Genomic DNA, 17102 nt, shown 5'->3' with positions numbered 1-17102 from the left:
GAGCCCCGCGAGGCTCGGCGCCGGAGCCTGCCCCGGGGGGGCCCTGGGGCCTCGCGTCCCAGCGGGTGCCAAGGGCACAGAGCCTTGCCCAGGCTGCTGCTGCTGCCCCACAGCAGCCTCGTGGCTTGGCTGGGGGCACACAGGGAGTGCTCTCTGTGCAGGCCTCCTGCCTGTCAGCTGCTCTCCCAGTCTGGAGGTGCCAGGCCAGCTCCAGGGCACTGCTTCCTTCCGCTGAGCCACTCAGAGCAGAGATTGCTCTGCAGGTGCCACCTGTAGGCCCTGCTCTGGAGCCTGCCCAGCAGCCTGGGCTGGCTGTGGGGCTGTGCTCCACCTCCCTCAACCAAAGCTGACCAACAGCTCGGTGTCTTTCAGGAGCTGTGAGGATGGAGGTGCCAGGAGCATGACCAAGGTTTGCTCTTCTGCTTTAGGTCCTGGATGAGCTGGGCCTGGGTCCCTCAGGGCCCCCCCTGCCCCCCACTGCTTTCTACTCTGTGGCTCACTACCCAGCCAAGAGAGAGCTGCCTGTGGCAGAAGCCGACCGGCGCTTTGTCCTCATGCCACAAGCTGCCCCAGGGCCGGAAGAGGAGGCTGCATCTGTGCCCAGAGTGAAGGTGCCAGGGCTGGATGGGGGCAGGGGGGGTGGAGAAGGGGCAGAGTGGAAGGGCAGTGAAGAGGTGGCAGGGCCCCAGGCCTGCAGCCATCCCTGCTGGCTGTGCAGAGAGACAGAGCTCTGCTCTCTGCCCTGAGCACAGGGCAAGTCTGGGAGGGAGAGAGCCTCACCTGAGGGGGCTCTGCCCCTGTGCTCTGCTGAGCCCCCCCTGCAGTGCTGGCTCTCAGGGCACATTTCCCCTCTCTCTCCCTTTGGGGTGAAGTTCTCAGAGGAGCAGGGAGCCCCAGGCAGAGGCCACTCGAGGAGGGCAAAAGCCTCCAGCAGCCAGGAAGCTGTGAGGAGGAAGCAGAGCAGTGGTGACGGCAGGAGAGCTCTCCGGAGGTCAGCCACAGTGGCCTCCATGCATCCCTCTGAGGAGGGCCGAAGCCCCATGGGCACTGTGCCAGCCCCAGAGAGCTGTGCCAGGTGAGCCGTGGGGGAGGAGGGATCCCTCTGCTTCGGGGCCAGCTTGCCAAGGAGGCTGCTCAGCCCGGCTGCCCCCCAGCAAGGGCCCAGCTGCTGCTGCTCCCCTTTGCTCCTCAGCAGTGCCTGAAGGTTCCTCTTTCCCTGCCAGGAGCAGCAGCTACCGCTGGGTGGTGCCTGCCCGGGGCCAGGTGGTGCTGCAGGTCCACTTCAGCTCCGTGCTGCTGGGCAGCTTTGAGCAGAGGCTGCGCTTTGAGCTGCTGGGCACCAAGCGAGCCTACCAGCTGCTCTGCAGGGGCACCTGCCTGTACCCCTCCATCAGCCAGGACCCACGGTAAGGCTGGCCCCTGGGGCCATCCCGCTCTGCCGCCCCTGAGCTCCGAGCTGAGGCTCTGCCCCTGAGCCCCTGAGCCCCCCAGCATCTGCTGCTGTGCTTGGGGCTGGGCAGCGGTGCCGCTGCCTCGGCCGGCGCTGAGAGTGGGGGCTCTGGGAGCAGCTTTGGCGCTCAGAGCATCTCCCAGCGCCTCACTCCCTGCTCCCTGTGCCCAGGGAGGTGTTTCCTCGCTGCAGGCAGACGGAGGCAGCCGATGCCATCCTCTTGAAGGAGTATGTGCTGGGCACCAGGGTGTTCCACTTCGGGCCGCTGCTGTGCGGCAAGGCCAGGGAGCGGTAGGTGCTGCCCGGCCCAGCTGTGCTGCTTGCATGCAGGGGGGGTTGAGAAGGGATCTGCAGCACCCTGTGCTCTCAGGACCCTGCTCCCAGGGGCACGATTCAGGGCAGGCCCAGGCAGAGAGCTGGGGCTTGGGTGGCTTTGGAGGAGCACAGCTGTGGCAGCTTGAGCCCCTAACAGGCACAGGAGGCTTGCAGGAGCTGGGCAGGGCTGGAGCTGATCTTCCTGCCTGGGGGCTGCCTTGGTGGCCAGAGCCACGTGCTGCCTGCAGCCTGAAGGCAGCTTGGGGTCACTTGTCAGCCCCCATCTCGGCTGCAGCAGCTTTGTGGTGTTTGTTTCAAGTGCTGGCAGCTCTGTGGGCAGCCTGAAGGGAAGGGTTTCTCTGCTGGTGGTTTGTAAAGCCTCCGTGAATCTGCAGTGTCAGCAAGATGGGATGGTTGGAGCTGGCAGTAGGGGACACAGCCCCCTGCAGAGCAGGAGAAAGGGGATTTCCACTTCCCTGATCCTCACTGCTGGATCAAGTCTGGCCTCAGAGTACTGTCCCTGTAGCTGCTGCCATCTTCCTGTTCTTCACTTCCCTCTTTCCCTGCTTTCAGTGTTAGAAATGAAGTTTTGTCTCCAGGGGGGCTCTGGTGGCATTTGGACCCCCCAGGGAAGTGCAATTCAAAGTGCTTAAAACCCAGGAGAGGATTTGGCCAGGCTGAGGAATTGCCCTTTTTGCCCTTTTCTCTCCAAACTCTGTCCCAGCCCCGAGCCAAGAGGCATTTGGTAAGGCTGGGACTCCTCTTGGGAGTCCACCCCTCAGCCTCAGGCTCAGCCAGGAGCTGGGCCAAGGCAGGCTCCTGGCTTCTTTGGAAGAGAGGAGCTGAGCTCTTCCAAACCTCCTCTCAAAGCCTTTCTGGGAAGCCTGCAGGGAAGGGGAGGAATCCAGGTGCCTGCTGTGCTGCTCTTTGTGCAGGCACCTTTGAGGTCCTGCTGTGGAGAAGGCCTCTGGAGGTGGCCTGTGCACACCTCTGGCATGGGGGCACCAAGTGTGGGCTGGGCACTGAGGGCAGCTGGGAATGAACCCAGGCAGCATGCCAGGTGCCCCTGGAGGTGAGGCTTTCTCTGAGGCTGCTTGGTGGAGCTCCCCTGCAGCCTTTGCCCCTTCTGTGGCCAGGTCCAAGGCTGTGCTGCAGGCTGGCAACTGCGAGCAGCTCTCCATCCGCAACGTCAGCCCCTGGGAGGCAGAGGTGCACTTCTCCTGGCAGCGGGGTGGCAGCAGGGGCACCTTCCTCTTGGAGCCTGCCAGCATGAAGCTGCAGCCTTATGAGAAGCAGGTAGGGGACAGGCAGGTGGCAGCAGCAGCAGCAGCAGAGCCCAGGAGCCCTTCCTCCTGCTCACTGAAGTCTCTTCTGTGTTTCTCTTTGCGGGGCTGGGGCCAGGAGCTGAGCATCTGGGCCTACCCCACTGCAGTTGGGCTGGTGGAGGACAGCCTCATCTGCCGCATCAGGGACAACCCAGAGCCAGTGGTCTTCCACCTGTGCTGCCAGGGGGTGCAGGTGAAGCTGGAGGTCAGCCCCAGGCAGCTGCATTTCGCCAGGGTGCTTCTGCACAGGTCAGTCAGGCCAGGGGCACTGTGCTGGGGGTGGCTCTGCTGCAGCTTCCCTTCCCCTGCCCCTGCCGTGTGGCTGCTCAGACTGGAGCCTGGCCGGCAGCCCTCTGGCTCCCAGCGCTTGCCAGCCTCTTGCTCAGCCTTCCTTGCTGGCTCGGAGGTGCCAGGGCAGCCCCCAGCCCCCTGCCCCGCTGCATTTGCATCTCAGCCGCTGGCGCAGAGGGAGCGGAGTAGCTGCCGTGGCTCTGCCTCCCGTGGCCTCCCCTTCTGCCACCAAGCTCTGCCGAAGGGCCTCGCCTCTGGGGCTTGCGGCGGAGAGCCGAGCCCTCGGGCTGGTTTCAGCCCCGTGGGCAGGGCTGCTGGCAGCGGCAGGGCTGCCGCCGTGCCCCCCGGCAGCTGGCACGGAGCCTTGGTGTCTCTGCAGGGAGCAGAGCAGGATCCTGCTGCTGCGGAACCGCTGCCCCCTGCCGGTGGCCTGGAGGCTCAGCGGGCTGGAGAGCCTCGGCCAGAGCTTCTCGGTGGCGCAGAGCCAGGGCACGGTCGGGCCCCGCTCGGAGCTGGCCGTGCAGCTGTGCTTCAGGGCCAGCAAGCCTCTGAGCCTGGAGAAGATGATCCGCTTGGAGGTGAGGGCGCAGGGCCCTGCCTGGCAGAGCTGGGCAGAGTGCTCTGGGCCCTGGAGCCTGTGCCTGAGGGCCAAAGGATGAGCCCTCAGCAGATTGCTTTGGCCCCCCCTTGGCTGGGCCCTTAGCACCAAGAGCCCCTCGCTGAAGGATGCTGCTTGGAGAGCTCTCCGTGCTGAGCAAGGGCTGAAGGGTGGGGGGCGAGAGGCTGGGGCCAGGCTCTTGGCAGCAGTGCCCAGCAGCAGGCCGAGGGGCAATGGGCAGAGCCCAGGGGGTGCCAGCATCTGTGTTGGGAGGCTGCTGGAGCAGGCTGCCCAGAGAGGTTGTGGAGTCTCCTGCTCAGGCTCTGAAGGCAGAGCAAAGAAATCTCTGCCTGGGTTTTGCTCCCTGGGGTTCAGAGGCTGCATTGCAGGGAGGATGCTGTGTGCTGAGAGAGAGTTGGGTGTCATTGCCACCTGCTCTGGGACACCTTGTGGGTGCCTCCCAGGGGCTTTCCACACAGCTGCCAGAGACAAGAACTGCTCAGGTGGTGCCTGCCAGGACCCCTGAGCAGAAGGCCTCCAGCAGGGTTTGTTTCTTGGTGCCTCAGGTTTCAGATGCAGAAAATGTCCAGGGGGTGGTTCAGGTGGAGACCATCCAGGTCCTGGCCGAGGCCTACGAAGTTGCCCTGAACATCACCCTGCCTGAAGGTCAGTGGATGGCCCCAGAGCAAAGGAGTTCAGATGGATTGCATGGCCCTGGCAAGGGGGGAGGGGAGGGGAGAGCAGTGCAAGTCTGGCACGGCTCCATGGCACAGGCCTCCTGCCAGCTGTGGGCAGTAAAGCCCTGTCAGGCCACACAGAGCTTTGCCTCTCTCCTCTCTGGCCCTTGAAGTGTGTCCCTTCATGTTGGTTTGGTCTGGGGGCTTTGGAACACCAGGGCTGTGAACAAGCAGCTGGCAGCTCCTGAGGGCTCAGCACAGCACAGCAAGTGGTTGGATGTGTGCTTGGAAGCAGGGGGGTGGAGGCTGAGCTCCTTGGCTGCCAAGCCCTGCAGATCCTCTCTCAAGAAGAAGAGAAAGGGCAGCAAAGGAGCCAGGGAAAGGTTGCCAGGCTGGCAAGATGCTGAGCAGGGCTTGGTCCCACCTGAGATCCCTAACTCTTTGTCTCCTCCCCATCCCCTGCCTCGCTCTGGGGGTGTCCTGCAGGTGCAGAGGGCTGCCTGGACTTTGGAGTCCTGAACGTGCTGGGCAGTGCCAAGCAAGTGCTGACTCTGAGGAACCAAGGGCAGTGCAAGCTTGCATACAGGTTGGTCCAGCTGCCTGCTCTGGGAGTGCCTGGGGCCACCACCTGCCCAGGCCTGCAGTCTGCTCCTGGGCATGGCTGGAGGCTGTTGCCATGCTGGCTGTGAGCACTGGCACAGGCTCCAGCCCAGTTCCTCCCAGCTCAGCAGGCACCAGAAGGAGAGACCCAGCCCCTGGGCTCTGTGGTGCAGGAAGGAGAGTGTGGCCAGCAGGTCAGGGGACATTCTCCTCTGCCTTTCCTCTGCCCTAGGGAGACCACATCTGGAGTCCTGGCTCCAGGTCTGGGCTCCCCAGTTCCAGAGAGACTGGGAACCACTGGGGAGAGTCCAGCAGAGGCTAGAGAGATGCTGAGGGGCCTGGAGCAGCTCTGTGAGGAGCAAAGGCTGAGAGCCCTGGGGCTGAGAGCCTGCAGAAGAGCAGCCCCAGAGGGCAGCTGAGCAATGCTCAGCAAGAGACAAAGGAGCTGTGTGGGGCAAGAGGCTGGGGCCAGGCTCTGCTCAGTGGTGCCCAGGGACAGCACAAGGGGCAGTGGGCACAAAGTGGAGCCCAGGAGGTTCCATGTGAAGAGGAGGAGAAAGTTGTTTGGTGTGAGGGTGCTGGAGGCCTGGAGCAGGCTGCCCAGAGAGGTTGTGGAGTCTCCTGGTGTGGAGAGCTTCCAACCCCCCCTGGGCATTGTGCTGCTGGGCAAGCTGCTGGGGGTGCCCTGCTGGAGCAGGGGCTTGGACTGATGATGCCCAGAGGTCCCTTCCAAGCCCACCATGCTGGGCTTCCAGGGTTCTGTGACCCTGAAGTCGAGGCCAGTCCCTGCTGAGCTCTGTTGCCCTCCTCCCAGGGCCAAGTCCTTTCTCTTCAGGAGACTCTTTAGAGTGGGATGGAAACCCTGGGGGGGGAGGGGAGCTGCCAGCACTCAGCACTGCCTGGCTCTGCCAGGACCTGGGGCTGGCCTCTTTCCTTTTGTTGCTTGTCACTGGTGCCATGGCCAGTGCTGGCTGTGCTGCTGGCCCCTGGGCTGCTGACTGCAGAGCTCTTCTCCTCCCTTCCTCCTTCCTTCCCTGCCCAGGTTCAGTCTGCGTCCCTCGGGCCCCGGCACCCACGACCTGGCCTCCCACTTCACCGTGCAGCCCCAGCAGGGCCTGCTGCCTCTCTCTGAGCGCCCTGTGGCTGTCCAGCTGCTCTTCCACCCCCAGAGGGAGATCAGCATCGAGGACAAAGCCGTCCTGCTGTGCCAGGTGAGCTGCCTGGGGCGGGCAGGGTGAGCACAGCCGGGCTGAGGGGGTCAGGAGGACAGGGCTGTGCTGGAAGGAAAGCTTCAGCTGGGGACTCTGCTCTCACCTGTGCACAGCACAGGCTTTCAGAAACCAGCTGTGCTCCTTCCTCCCTTCCAGTGCCTGAAGGGGCCAGTAAGAAAGCTGGGGCCAGCCTGTTGCCCGGGGCTGATGGTTTGCAACTAGAAGAGGGAGATTCAGACCGGAGAGGAGGAGGAAATGGTTGACACTGAGGGGGGAGAGACCCTGGCCCAGGTCGGGCAGAGAGGGGGTAGCTGCCCCATCCCTGGGAGCGTTGCAGGGCAGGCTGGCTGGGGCTCTGGAGCAGCTGCTGTGGTGCTGCTCAGCTGGGCAGCTGCTCAGGGCCTGCAGGGAGCTCGAGCACTGACTCTTCCAAGGCCTCCCAGGCTGGGAAGCCAGGCTGGAAACGCAGCTCTGCAGGAGGCCTCCCAGGCAGGGGAGCAGTTGCCGGGCGGCTGGGCTGTGGGGACAGGACAGAGGCCGGTCTCTGGTTGCAGGTGCTGGAGCCCAGGCCGCGTGCAGGAGGGGAGCCCATTGCCAGCATCCCAGTGAGGCTGTCGGCCAGAGCTGTGCTCAGCCAGTACAGCATCAGCCCCGCGGCGCTGCTCGACTGCGGGGCCGTGGCCAGCGGCACCAGGAGAGCCTGCAGCTTCCTGCTGCACAACACAGGCCTGCTGCCCTTCCAGTTCCTCATCTGCAGAGCAGAGCAGGGGCCACCTGAGCCCACAGAGACAGGGTGAGAGCAGAGCTGCAGCAGCCTTGCTGCTGGAGGGGGCCCCACGGCAGGGCTGGGCTGCGGCAGGCAGGACACACGGCCAGGCTGCGCTGGGCCTCCTGGCCTCGGGGTTGGGTTCCTGGCTCCCAGGCCCTCGAGGTGCTGGAGTGTGGCCAGAGCAGGGCAAGAAGGCTGGGGAGGGGCCTGGAGCACATGGGCTGTGAGGAGCAGCTGAGGGAGCTGGGGGGGTTCAGCCTGGAGAAGGGGAGGCTCAGGGGAGCCCTTCTGGCTCTCTACACCTCCCTGCGGGGAGGCTGGAGCCAGGTGGGGCTTGGTCATTTCTCCCCAGCGACAGGAGAAGAGGAAAAGGCCTCAAGCTGTGCCAGGGGAGGGTTAGGGTGGCCATGAGGAAGAACTTCTTCCCCTTGAGGGTTGTCAAGGCCTGGCCCAGGCTGCCCAGGACAGTGGTGGAGTCCCTGTCCCTGGAGGGCTTTCAAAGCTGCTGCTGAGGGCCATGGAGGAGAGGTGCCCTGGTAGTGCTGGGTTCAGGGCTGGACTGGATGATCTGAAAGGTCCCTTCCACCCAACCAAGTCCATGTTCTGTGAGCCCTGGGTTATGGCCTGCCTGTGCAGCTGGCTTGTGAGCAGGGTGTAGAAAGAGGCCCCAGGATCCTCCTGGGGATCCTGCTGCACCTGGGGCTGGAGCCCATCTGTGCATCAGCTACAGGCACAGGTGGTGCAGGGGGCATGAAGAGCAGCAGGACTTTCCTCCAGGGGGAGGAAGCTTTGGCTTTGCAGGGGGGCAGGAGGAGCTCAGCCTGAGGGATGCTCTCTGCTCTCCCCTCTAGTGCACACCAAAGGAAGCCCTCCCAGGCCCAGGGGAGGCAGAGCTTGGTCGGAGCCTCTGCTGCAGCCAGGCTGAGCTGCAGGCAGGTGAGTGGCTGCTGCTGCCCAGCACAGGCTCCTCCACACCGTGCCCAGGCTGGGGGCTTGTCCCCATGGGGTGGGACACGGTCTGCATGGGGCCCTGCACCTCTTCTTGGCTCGTTTCTCCCAGCCTGGGCTGTGCTCTGGGCCAGGGAGTCCTCCCTGCCTGCCCTGGGCCCAGCTGGAGGCCGAGGCCTGGAGCCCTCCTTGCTGGGAGGCTCAGGGGGAGGCTGTTGGCCATCAGCCTCTGCTGGGTCTCTCTCTGCAGGCTCACCTCAGCCTGGGCATGTTCACTGTGTCCCCTGCCTTCGGCTGCATCCTCGCTGGGGAGCAGCAGCTGGTGACAGTGGACTGCGCCGCGGGGCGGCCGGGGCCGTGCCAGGAGCGGCTGCTCATTGACATCAGCCACAGGGACCCCAGGGACAACCCTCTGGGCATCCCCTACACCCTGCTGGCCGAGTCCTGCCTGCCAGGTACGTGCTGCCCACGGCTGCCTGGGGCCAGAGCGCTGCTGCTCAGCACCCAGGCTCAGTCCTGGCCGAGAGCAGCCGGCCTGAGCCCCAGCTCCCCTCTCGGCCTCCTCGCAGCTCCTTGTCAGCTGCGCCGCTGGGGGAGGCTGGGAGGGATGCCTGGAAGGCTCAGAAGAAAGCCTTTGGTGCTCAGGGTGCTCGAGCTGCATCCTCACAGGCAGCTCCCCTAGCCAGGGCTGGGTTTGGCAGCTGCCTGGGCACAAAGGGCTTCTCCAAGGCCGTGAGAGGCCCCCAGGGGCAGGGCAGCTCAGCAGGAGGCTTCTCCTTGCTCAGCCCTCCCTCTGCTCCGCTCCGCTCGCAGCCTTCGTGGTGGATGACATCGAGGCCATCTTTGAGGGGCACCAGATCAGCAGCAGCAGCAGCCTCTGCCCAGGCCTGCAGAGAGGGCAGGAGCAGCAGGGAGTGTTCCTCACTGACCAGAACAAGTTCCTCTTCCCTGATGTCCTGGTGGGGCACCGGGCCACGGCGCGCTTCAGCATCCTCAACAGGAAGAGAGTGCCCTGTGATGTGCTGCTCTCCATCAAACCCAGCCCCAGGAAGGTAGGGACAGGAGGCCTTGGGCACTCTGGAGGCTGCCTGACAGCTGCCCTCTTCCCCAGCCTCATGGCTTCCCCTTGCCCAGGCTAGGCCGGCTCAGGTGACGGCTGGGCTGCGTTCGGCGTGTCCCAGGCAGGGCTTTAGCTCAAGGCCCCTGGCTGCTTGGTGGGAGGCCTGGGGCCTTGGGAGCATCTCCTGGAAGCACAGGCAGAGGAGGAGCTTTCCCTCAACTCTGAGCCAGGGCTCCAAGCAGAGCCTTTTGGGGTGGGCTCAGCCTCTTCTGCCAGGGAGCGAGTGCTGGGACAAGAGGACATGGCCTCAGGTTGTGCCAGGGGAGGGTTAGGTTGGACAGGAGGAGCAGTTTCCTCCCCTGGAGGGTTGTCAAGGCCTGGCCCAGGCTGCCCAAGGCATCTGCAGGGGGGTTTCCAAGCTGTGGAGCTGTGCTGAGGGCCATGGTTTGGGGGGGAGCTGGCAGTGCTGGGTTCTGCCTTGGATTGATGATCCTAAAGGCCTCTTCCAACCAAAGGCATTCTCTGATTCCCTGAGGCTCCCTGGTCTTTGCCCCTTCTCTTTAGAGGCCAGGGGCAGGTTCTCTGCAGGGTTCCCCATGCAGTCCCCACCTCCCATCTGTGCTGGGGCTCTGCCCAGTGCTCAAAGCAAGCTTTGCACTCCTGGGCTCGAGGGCAGCCCCCTGGCTCAGCACTGCTTTGGGTCACCCCCTGAGATGGAAGGAGCCTGTCCAAGGAAACAGGCAGGGGGCCAGGCTGCCTGGGGCTGTTCCTCATCACCCATGCATGGCTGAGGCAGCAGCACCTGGGGAGAAGCTTCCTCCTAAGCCTCCTCTCTTGGCTCCCCCAAGCTGAAGAGCCGCCCTGGCCAGGTGTTCGAGGTGGATCCTGCCCAGCTGTGTGTGCCCAGCTGCTCCCAGGCCTTTGCCACTGTCACCTTCAGCCCACAGAAGGTGAAGAGGTACCAGTGCACCTTTGAGGCCTCCCTTGATGCTCAGAGAAGGTAAGTCACCTCAGGAGAGCTTGGCAGGGGACTTTCCTGATGGCTTCTGGCTCTTGGAGTGGCCTCGGGTAGAGTGCTTAGCACCCCAGCACGGAGGGGTTTGGAAGGGCCCTCTGGGGCTCCCCCAGCCCAACCCCCTGCCTGAGCAGGGCACCCCAGCAGCTTGCCCAGGATCCCAGGCTGCAGGGGGGTTGGAATCTCTGCAGAGGAGACTCCACAAGCCCTCTGGGCAGCCTGCTGCAGGGCTCCAGCAGCCTCCCACTGAAGACCCCCTCTGGGGCTGCTCTTCTGCAGGCTCAGCAGCCCCAGGGCTCTCAGCCTCTCCTGCCCACAGGGATGCTGCAGGGAAAGCAGCAGCTGTGGCTCTGAGCTGCAGCAGAGCAGGGAAGGCAACGTCCCTCTGGCTTGGCCACTTCTTCCTGCTCTGCTCCTGCTCCTTGCTTCTGGCTCAGCTCAGCACAGCCAGGGAGCCTGCCCTGAGCCCTCTGTGCCCTCCTCCTGCCCCTGCTGCCCTGCAGGGCTCCCTGAGTGCAGTGCTTTGCAGCGGTGCTCTGGAAGGCTCTGGCTCTGCGCAGCAGATTGCCCTGGGGACGTGGCTGATGGGACCGGGAGGAGAGGAGCCAGGGGCAGCTGTGTGCTGGGGGCCAGGAGCCCCAGGCAGGGCAAGGGCAGCAGTGGCCCTGGCCTCAGTGCTTGCCAAGTGAGCAATGGCTCTGCTGCCCCTCTCCTGCAGCCCTGCAGCAGGCAGAGCACAGAGCCTGAGCTTCGAGATCTGCGGCGAGGGGAAGCTGCCGGAGGTGAGGGTCCTGCGCCCGGCGCGGAGGGACAGGAGAGGGAAGCCCCTGCTGCTCTTCAGGAGGCTGCCCCTGGGGGCCTGGCAGAAGCTGCCCCTGGTCCTGCAGAACTCTGGCCCTGTCCCTGCCCAGGTGAGCAGCTGCTGAGGGCACTCTGCTCTGGGAACAAGGCTGCTGCTGGGGAGGAGAGGGCCCAGCGCAGCCGGGGGGTGGGCAGGTGCCCCCCTGCTCTGCAGGTGCCCTTGGAGCCCAAGGGAAAGCCTTTGCTGGTGCTCAGAGCCCCTCTGTGGCAGGAGGACGACCTCCTGACCTGCTGCTGTGCCACAGCAGTGGGCAGAGGCCTGCTGCCAGCAGCTGCCTCCAGGCAGGTGCCATCAGCCCTTCCCTTGTGTCCTCATCCCCTTGGCCTGGGCTGCTGCTGGCCTTGCCGCTCCTGACCCACCCCTGGGGCTTGTGCTGCTTCCTTGCTCCCTGCCTCAGGCAGCAGCCTGGGAAGGGGCCTCAGAAAGCCTGGGGGAAGCCCCTGGCTGACTTCTGCTTGCCAGGAAGGGAGTTCCTCTGAGAGAGGCTTTTGAGGCCTTCCCAGGGAAGCACAACTTGGGGGGGGCTTCCCCAGTCTCCCTTCTGCCCTGTTGGCTGGGCTGGATGTCATCCTCATGTCCTGGTGGCACTGGCTTGGCTCTGCTCCTGGTTTACCAGGCTCTGCTGAGCCTCAGTTTAGTTTAGTCCCCTTTGGCTCATCACTTTGGGCCCTCCTGTCCTGCCTGCTGCTGTTTCCCTCAGCTCCCAGGGTCTGTGGAGACTTGGCTCTGGTCTGGTTTCGCTCCAGCCTTGTGCTCAGAGCTGTGTTGGAAGGGGGGCAGCACACTGGGCTCCCTGGGGTGGACCAGCAGCAGTGTGGGCTCAGGCCCTGGGCCATGCTGTGCCCACCCCAGTGTGGCCCTGCTCTTCCCCCAGGTGCTGCTGGACCTGCTGGATGAGCAGGGAGCTTTCTTCTTGAAAGCCAGGCCCACCACCAAGTGCCTCTACCAAGCTGTGGGCATGGAGGCCTCTGCTGGAGAAGGTGAAGTCATGGGGCAGGAAATGTGCTCCCCCCCAGGGAGAATTCCTCTCCTGCTGCTGCCTTGGCCAAGCAGCAAGCAGCTGCTGGCCCTGCTTTGTGTCCTGGGGCTCTCTGGGCTCCTGCAGAGGGACTCTCTGCAGGGTTGCTTTCCTTCTGGCAGGCTCTGGGAAGTGTTTCTCTGCCTCTGGACATGGGGGCTTGAGTCCTGGGGGGCTGTCAGCACCTCAGTGGAGCATCTGAGGTCCTTGCTGCTGCACGTGGGCAGTCCCCAGCCTGCCAGGAGGCAGCCCCTGAGCCCACAGCCAGCCAGCAGAAGCCCAAAGCACTCTTTGACTCAGCTCTGCTGAAGGCAGGAGCTGGCTGGCTGCAGCTTGAGCCAGAGCTGAGTGCTGAGCTGAGCTCAGGAGGAGCAGCAGGGACATTGCTGGTGGGGTCCCAGCCTTGTGAGCCTGGGAGGAAGGTCTGGAAGCGGTGGTGAGCCAGGCTGTGCCTAGAGGCAGCTGGCTTTGAAGCTGGGCTTCCTCTTGTGCCTGAGCTGTCCCTGCTGTCCATCTCTGTGCAGAGAGGAAGCTCCACACTGCTGCCCTGCTCCTGCAGTGTGGGCAGGCAGCAGAGTTCGAGGTGCTCTTCAAAGCCAGCCTGCCCCAACGCCTGGAAGGGAAGCTCCAGCTGGCGCTGCTGGACAGCCCTGCTGGGGCCACCACCATCAGGCTGCTGGGGGAGGGCTGCGAGGAGGACTTCAGCCTGGACATCCTGGGGCTGGTGGCAGACAGGGAGGAGCAGAACCTCCCTGAGAGCAGCCTGGAGGAGGACAGCATCGAGGGTAAGAGGAGAGGCTGCCAGGCTGCGGCAGGGCACAGGAACCTCCACGGCTGGGCTCCGGCTGTGCCGGCGCAGGGCCGGCCCAGGTTTGGCAGCCAGCTGCTGTCCCCTGCTGCAGCCTGCAGAGCAGCCTTGCTTGGGAGCCCCAGGGAGCTGGCCTGCCAAGGCAGGGGCTTGCAGGCCAGCAGGGAGGGCTCCCAGAGAGCAGCTTTGGACTGAGGACCTCTGAGAGGAGGCCTGCCAGCCCCCGGGGGGCTGTGCAGAGCACATCTGAGCCTCTGTGTCCTCTGGGGGTGGACTGCTTGCTGGGGAAGGGATTGGTCACAGCCAGAGGGGAGTGATCCACAGCTCAATGTCCAGATGGAGACTGGGGACAAGGGGTGTCCCTCAGGGGTCCGTGCTGGGCCCAGAGCAGCCCTGCAGGGAAGGACTTGGGGGTGCTGAGGGTGAAAGTCTGCCCAGGAGCTGGCACCCTGAGCCCACAGCCCAGGCCCAGCCACGTCCTGGGCTGCAGGTGCCAGAGGAAGGCAGGCTTGGAGAAGGCAGAGCTGGAGCCCTGAGTGTCTGTGGTGTAAGGGGGCAGCTGGATCCCCCTGCACACTGAGACCTTTCTCTCTCAATGCCCACAGCTGCCCCAGAGCACCACATCCAGTTTGGGGCCTGTGCCCTGGGCACCCCCTGCTCGGTGACCTTCAGCCTCACCAACCGCAGCAGGGAGCAGGCCCTGCGCTTCCAGTGGCTGCCTGAGGCCCCCTTCCACTTCTCCCCCAGGGTGAGTCTGGCTGTCTCTGCCCCCCTGCTGCTCCCCCCTGCCTGGCAGCCCCCCCTGCTGCTGCCCCCCTGCCTGGCAGCCCCCCCTGCTGCTCCCCCCCTGCCTGGCAGCCCCCCCTGCTGCTCCCCCCCTGCCTGGCAGCCCCCTCTGCTGCTCCCCCCCTGCCTGGCAGCCCCCCCTGCTGCTCCCCCCCTGCCTGGCAGCCCCCTCTGCTGCTCCCCCCCTGCCTGGCTGTCTCTGCCCCCTGCTGCTCCCCCCCTGCCTGGCTGTCTCTGCCCCTCTGCTGCTGCCCCCCTGCCTGGCAGCCCCCTCTGCTGCTCCCCCCCCTGCCTGGCTGTCTCTGCCCCCTGCTGCTGCCCCCCTGCCTGGCTGTCTCTGCCCCCCTGCTGCTCCCCCCCTGCCTGGCTGTCTCTGCCCCCTGCTGCTCCCCCCCTGCCTGGCAGCCCCCTCTGCTGCTCCCCCCCTGCCTGTCAGCCCCCCCTGCTGCTCCCCCCCTGCCTGGCAGCCCCCCAGGAGCCACTGGGGATCCACCAGGGAGCAGTGAGAGCTCCTTTCAGTGCTCCCCAGGAGATGCCATCCCTGGCTTTGCTGGGCCCAGCAGAGGCTCCATCTTGTGGGAGGTGGCATCCTGTGGTGCTGTTCCTCTCCAGCAAAGCCCAGATGAATGCTCAGTAAGATGCAGTTTCACACAGTCCCAGCATGCTGGGGTTGGAAGGGACCTCTGGGGACCATCAGTCCAAGCCCCTGCTCCAGCAGGGCACCCCCAGCAGCTTGCCCAGCAGCACAGTGCCCAGGGGGGGTTGGAAGCTCTCCACACCAGGAGACTCCACAACCTCTCTGGGCAGCCTGCTCCAGGCCTCCAGCAGCCTCACACCAAAGCACTTTCTCCTCCTGTTCAGATGGAACCTGCTGGGGTCCAGTCTGTGCCCACTGCCCCTTGGCCTGTCCCTGGGCACCACTGAGCAGAGCCTGGCCCCAGCCTCTTGTGCCCTACCCTTTAGCTCTTGCTAAGCTTTGAGAGAACCTCTCTGGGGCTGCTCTTCTGCAGGCTCAACAGCCCCAGGGCTTTCAGCCTCTCCTCAGAGAGCTGCTCCTGGCACAGCTGCTCCCCACACCCACAGCCTGGCCTGGCCTTGCCAGTGATCCCAGTTTGGTCTTGGCTCTCTGCTGCTGCCTAGGTGGGACACCTCCATGCTGGCTGTGCCAAAGATGTTACAGTCACCTTGCAGTCCCCAGTGGAGGTCACCTTCCAGAGGCACCCTGTGAAGTGCCAGCTCTGCAAGATCCACTTCCAGCTGCCCCCAGAGGAGGTGCCTGACTGGGACGACCGCCGGGGCACCCTCAAGTGGGTGGATGCCACCAGGGCCCCAGGTGCCAGCTGGCCTCTCAAGAGGAAGGTGAGAAGCACAGCAGCCAAAGCTCCCTGAGCTGCCCCAAGAGGAGCTGCTGCTGGCAGCAGAGCTCCCTCTCTGCTGGCCAAGAGCTGCCCTTCCTCCTGGCAGTGACTCCATCCCTGAGGGGCAGCAGCAGAGTGTGTCAGAGGGGAGGAGGCTGCTGGGGGCTCTGAGGGCTCAGCCAAGGTGGGGAAGTCTCTGACAAGAGAGCTTTTGGCCACAGGCAAAGCCTAAGCCAAGAGCTGAAGTGTTGCAGCCTGTGTTGGATGGGAGCTCACAGTTTGAACACATTTGCACAGCCTGCTGCAGCTGGGAAGGGCCCTCTGGAGCTCCCCCAGTCCAAGCCCCTGCTGAAGCAGGGCACCCACAGCAGCTTGCCCAGCAGCACAAGGGCCAGGGGCATGGGGAGCTCTGCAGGGAAGGAGACTCCACAACCCCTCTGGGCAGCCTGCTCCAGGCCTCCAGCAGCCTCACACCAAAGACTCTTCTCCTCCTGGGTTCCAGTTTGTGCCCACTGCCCCTTGTCTGTCCCTGGGCACCCCTGACCAGAGTCTGGCCCCAGCCCCTTGCCTCCCACCCCCTCCCCTCCCCTCGAGCTGTTGGTCAGCACTGAGCAGCTCTCCATTCCCTGGAGTGCAGATCTCTCTCTCTCTGAGGCAGTGCCTTTGCACTCCCCAGGAGTTCAAGCCCCTGCTGCTTGTTTTGGGGTGCAGAGCAGCAGCAGCACTCTGCTGTGTGTGCTGAGCAGCTCCCTGGCCCCTTGGGGCTGAGCTCTGAGCCTTGTCTGCACCAAGCAGGGCAGCAGAGCTGGCCAGGCCTCTGGAGAGCAGGGCTGATGCTTGGCCTCCAGAGGCATCCAGGGCTTTCCCAAGCCAAACCTCCTCTGCTCTTGGCTGTGGGCTCTCTGCTGGGGGGATCTCAGCAGCAGCTCCTGCTCTGACTTTCCTGCTTGTCCAACACACTGCTCTTGGCTGCTGCCTCTGCCCCAGCTGCTGAGCCATTGTCAGACCTGGACCCCCAATCTCCTTGCCCAGCAGAGGGACAGCACTCAGAGACTTCCCCAAGGAGCTGGTTCCCAGCCCCAAATGCCCCTTCCCAGCCCCCAGCAGCGTGGCTGATGCCCCACAGGAGACTTCTCTCTGGGCAGGAAGGAAAAGGAGCTGCTGGAGCTGTTCCTTCTTGGGCTGCTCCAGCCACAGAGCTCCAGGAGGGAAACTGACTCCTGCAGGGGAGGCTGCTGGCTTTCTAGGGGCCAGGAAAAGCAAGGCCAGGCCCTGGGAGCCAGGGGCAGTCCCCAGGGCTGTGCTTGCAGTGCTGCTGCCTTTGGCCAGCAGGTGACACACAGCCCCCGGCAGTAGGCTCTCCTGCTGCCCTCTCTGGGGGCTGAGGCCTGGGCATGGCCTTCGTGGCCCCTGGGTGCTGCTGGAGGCTCCCTGCTCAGCCTGGCTCTCTGGGCTCTGCTCAGTGGCTCTTCCCTCTTCTCTTGGCAGGTGCTGGAGCCAGAGGCAGAGCCAGCTCACACCGTGCTGGAGGGCAGCAGCCGCGAGGTGCAGCTTCTCCTCAGCGCTGCTGTCACCGGCTCTGAGCTCCAGCTGCCCACAGCCGACCTGGGGAAGTCTTCCTCTGCACTGGATGAACCCAGACCATCAGACTGCTAAGGCCTGAGCAGGAGAGGGATTAAGGAATTAAAGGGATTCCTTGAGTTCATTCCTAACAATTTTCCCCCCCCAAGGTTAATAAACTTCTTCCCAACTCGCTCAGGCTCGGGGAGCCGGTGGGGAGCCCCTGAGCCAGCCCCTTGGTCACACTGATGCTGTGAGCACTTGAGGCAGAGGAAGGAGTTGCTCTGGAGTAACTCCCCTCCTGAGAGCCAACTCCCAGCTGAAGGCTCCTGCCTCAGTCCCAAGGTTGGCCTCCTTGGCTGCCTGGTGGAGCAAAGGCAGAGGGGGAGGAGGAAATTCATGTCCAGTGTGCTTCACAAAGGCAGTCCTCAGAATCCCTTAGGAAGCAATG

At 64.5% G+C, this 17102-nt stretch overlaps 1 protein-coding gene across 1 annotated transcript in view; it reads left to right on the top strand.

The window, feature by feature from the left end:
* LOC128898805 (hydrocephalus-inducing protein homolog) overlaps nucleotides 1-16747 on the top strand; it is a 57130-nt gene extending 40383 nt beyond the window's left edge. The window contains exons 44-63 of the mRNA XM_054175534.1: nucleotides 429-574; nucleotides 1155-1406; nucleotides 1622-1741; nucleotides 2902-3061; nucleotides 3167-3339; nucleotides 3761-3959; nucleotides 4546-4645; nucleotides 5143-5242; nucleotides 6299-6467; nucleotides 7022-7260; nucleotides 7873-7879; nucleotides 8297-8639; nucleotides 8998-9236; nucleotides 10093-10244; nucleotides 10978-11170; nucleotides 11996-12106; nucleotides 12666-12924; nucleotides 13553-13695; nucleotides 14874-15092; nucleotides 16580-16747. Coding sequence (XP_054031509.1) covers nucleotides 429-574; nucleotides 1155-1406; nucleotides 1622-1741; nucleotides 2902-3061; nucleotides 3167-3339; nucleotides 3761-3959; nucleotides 4546-4645; nucleotides 5143-5242; nucleotides 6299-6467; nucleotides 7022-7260; nucleotides 7873-7879; nucleotides 8297-8639; nucleotides 8998-9236; nucleotides 10093-10244; nucleotides 10978-11170; nucleotides 11996-12106; nucleotides 12666-12924; nucleotides 13553-13695; nucleotides 14874-15092; nucleotides 16580-16747 — 3492 coding nt within the window. The remainder of the gene's footprint in view (nucleotides 1-428; nucleotides 575-1154; nucleotides 1407-1621; nucleotides 1742-2901; nucleotides 3062-3166; nucleotides 3340-3760; nucleotides 3960-4545; nucleotides 4646-5142; nucleotides 5243-6298; nucleotides 6468-7021; nucleotides 7261-7872; nucleotides 7880-8296; nucleotides 8640-8997; nucleotides 9237-10092; nucleotides 10245-10977; nucleotides 11171-11995; nucleotides 12107-12665; nucleotides 12925-13552; nucleotides 13696-14873; nucleotides 15093-16579) is intronic.
* The last annotated feature ends 355 nt before the right edge of the window (nucleotides 16748-17102 follow it).

Source organism: Dryobates pubescens, chromosome 32 (assembly GCF_014839835.1).
Source record: "Dryobates pubescens isolate bDryPub1 chromosome 32, bDryPub1.pri, whole genome shotgun sequence".
Classification (NCBI taxonomy): Eukaryota; Metazoa; Chordata; class Aves; order Piciformes; family Picidae; genus Dryobates; species Dryobates pubescens.
The sequence above is the reverse complement of the archived record's forward strand: the minus strand, read 5'-3'. Positions and strand labels throughout refer to the sequence as shown.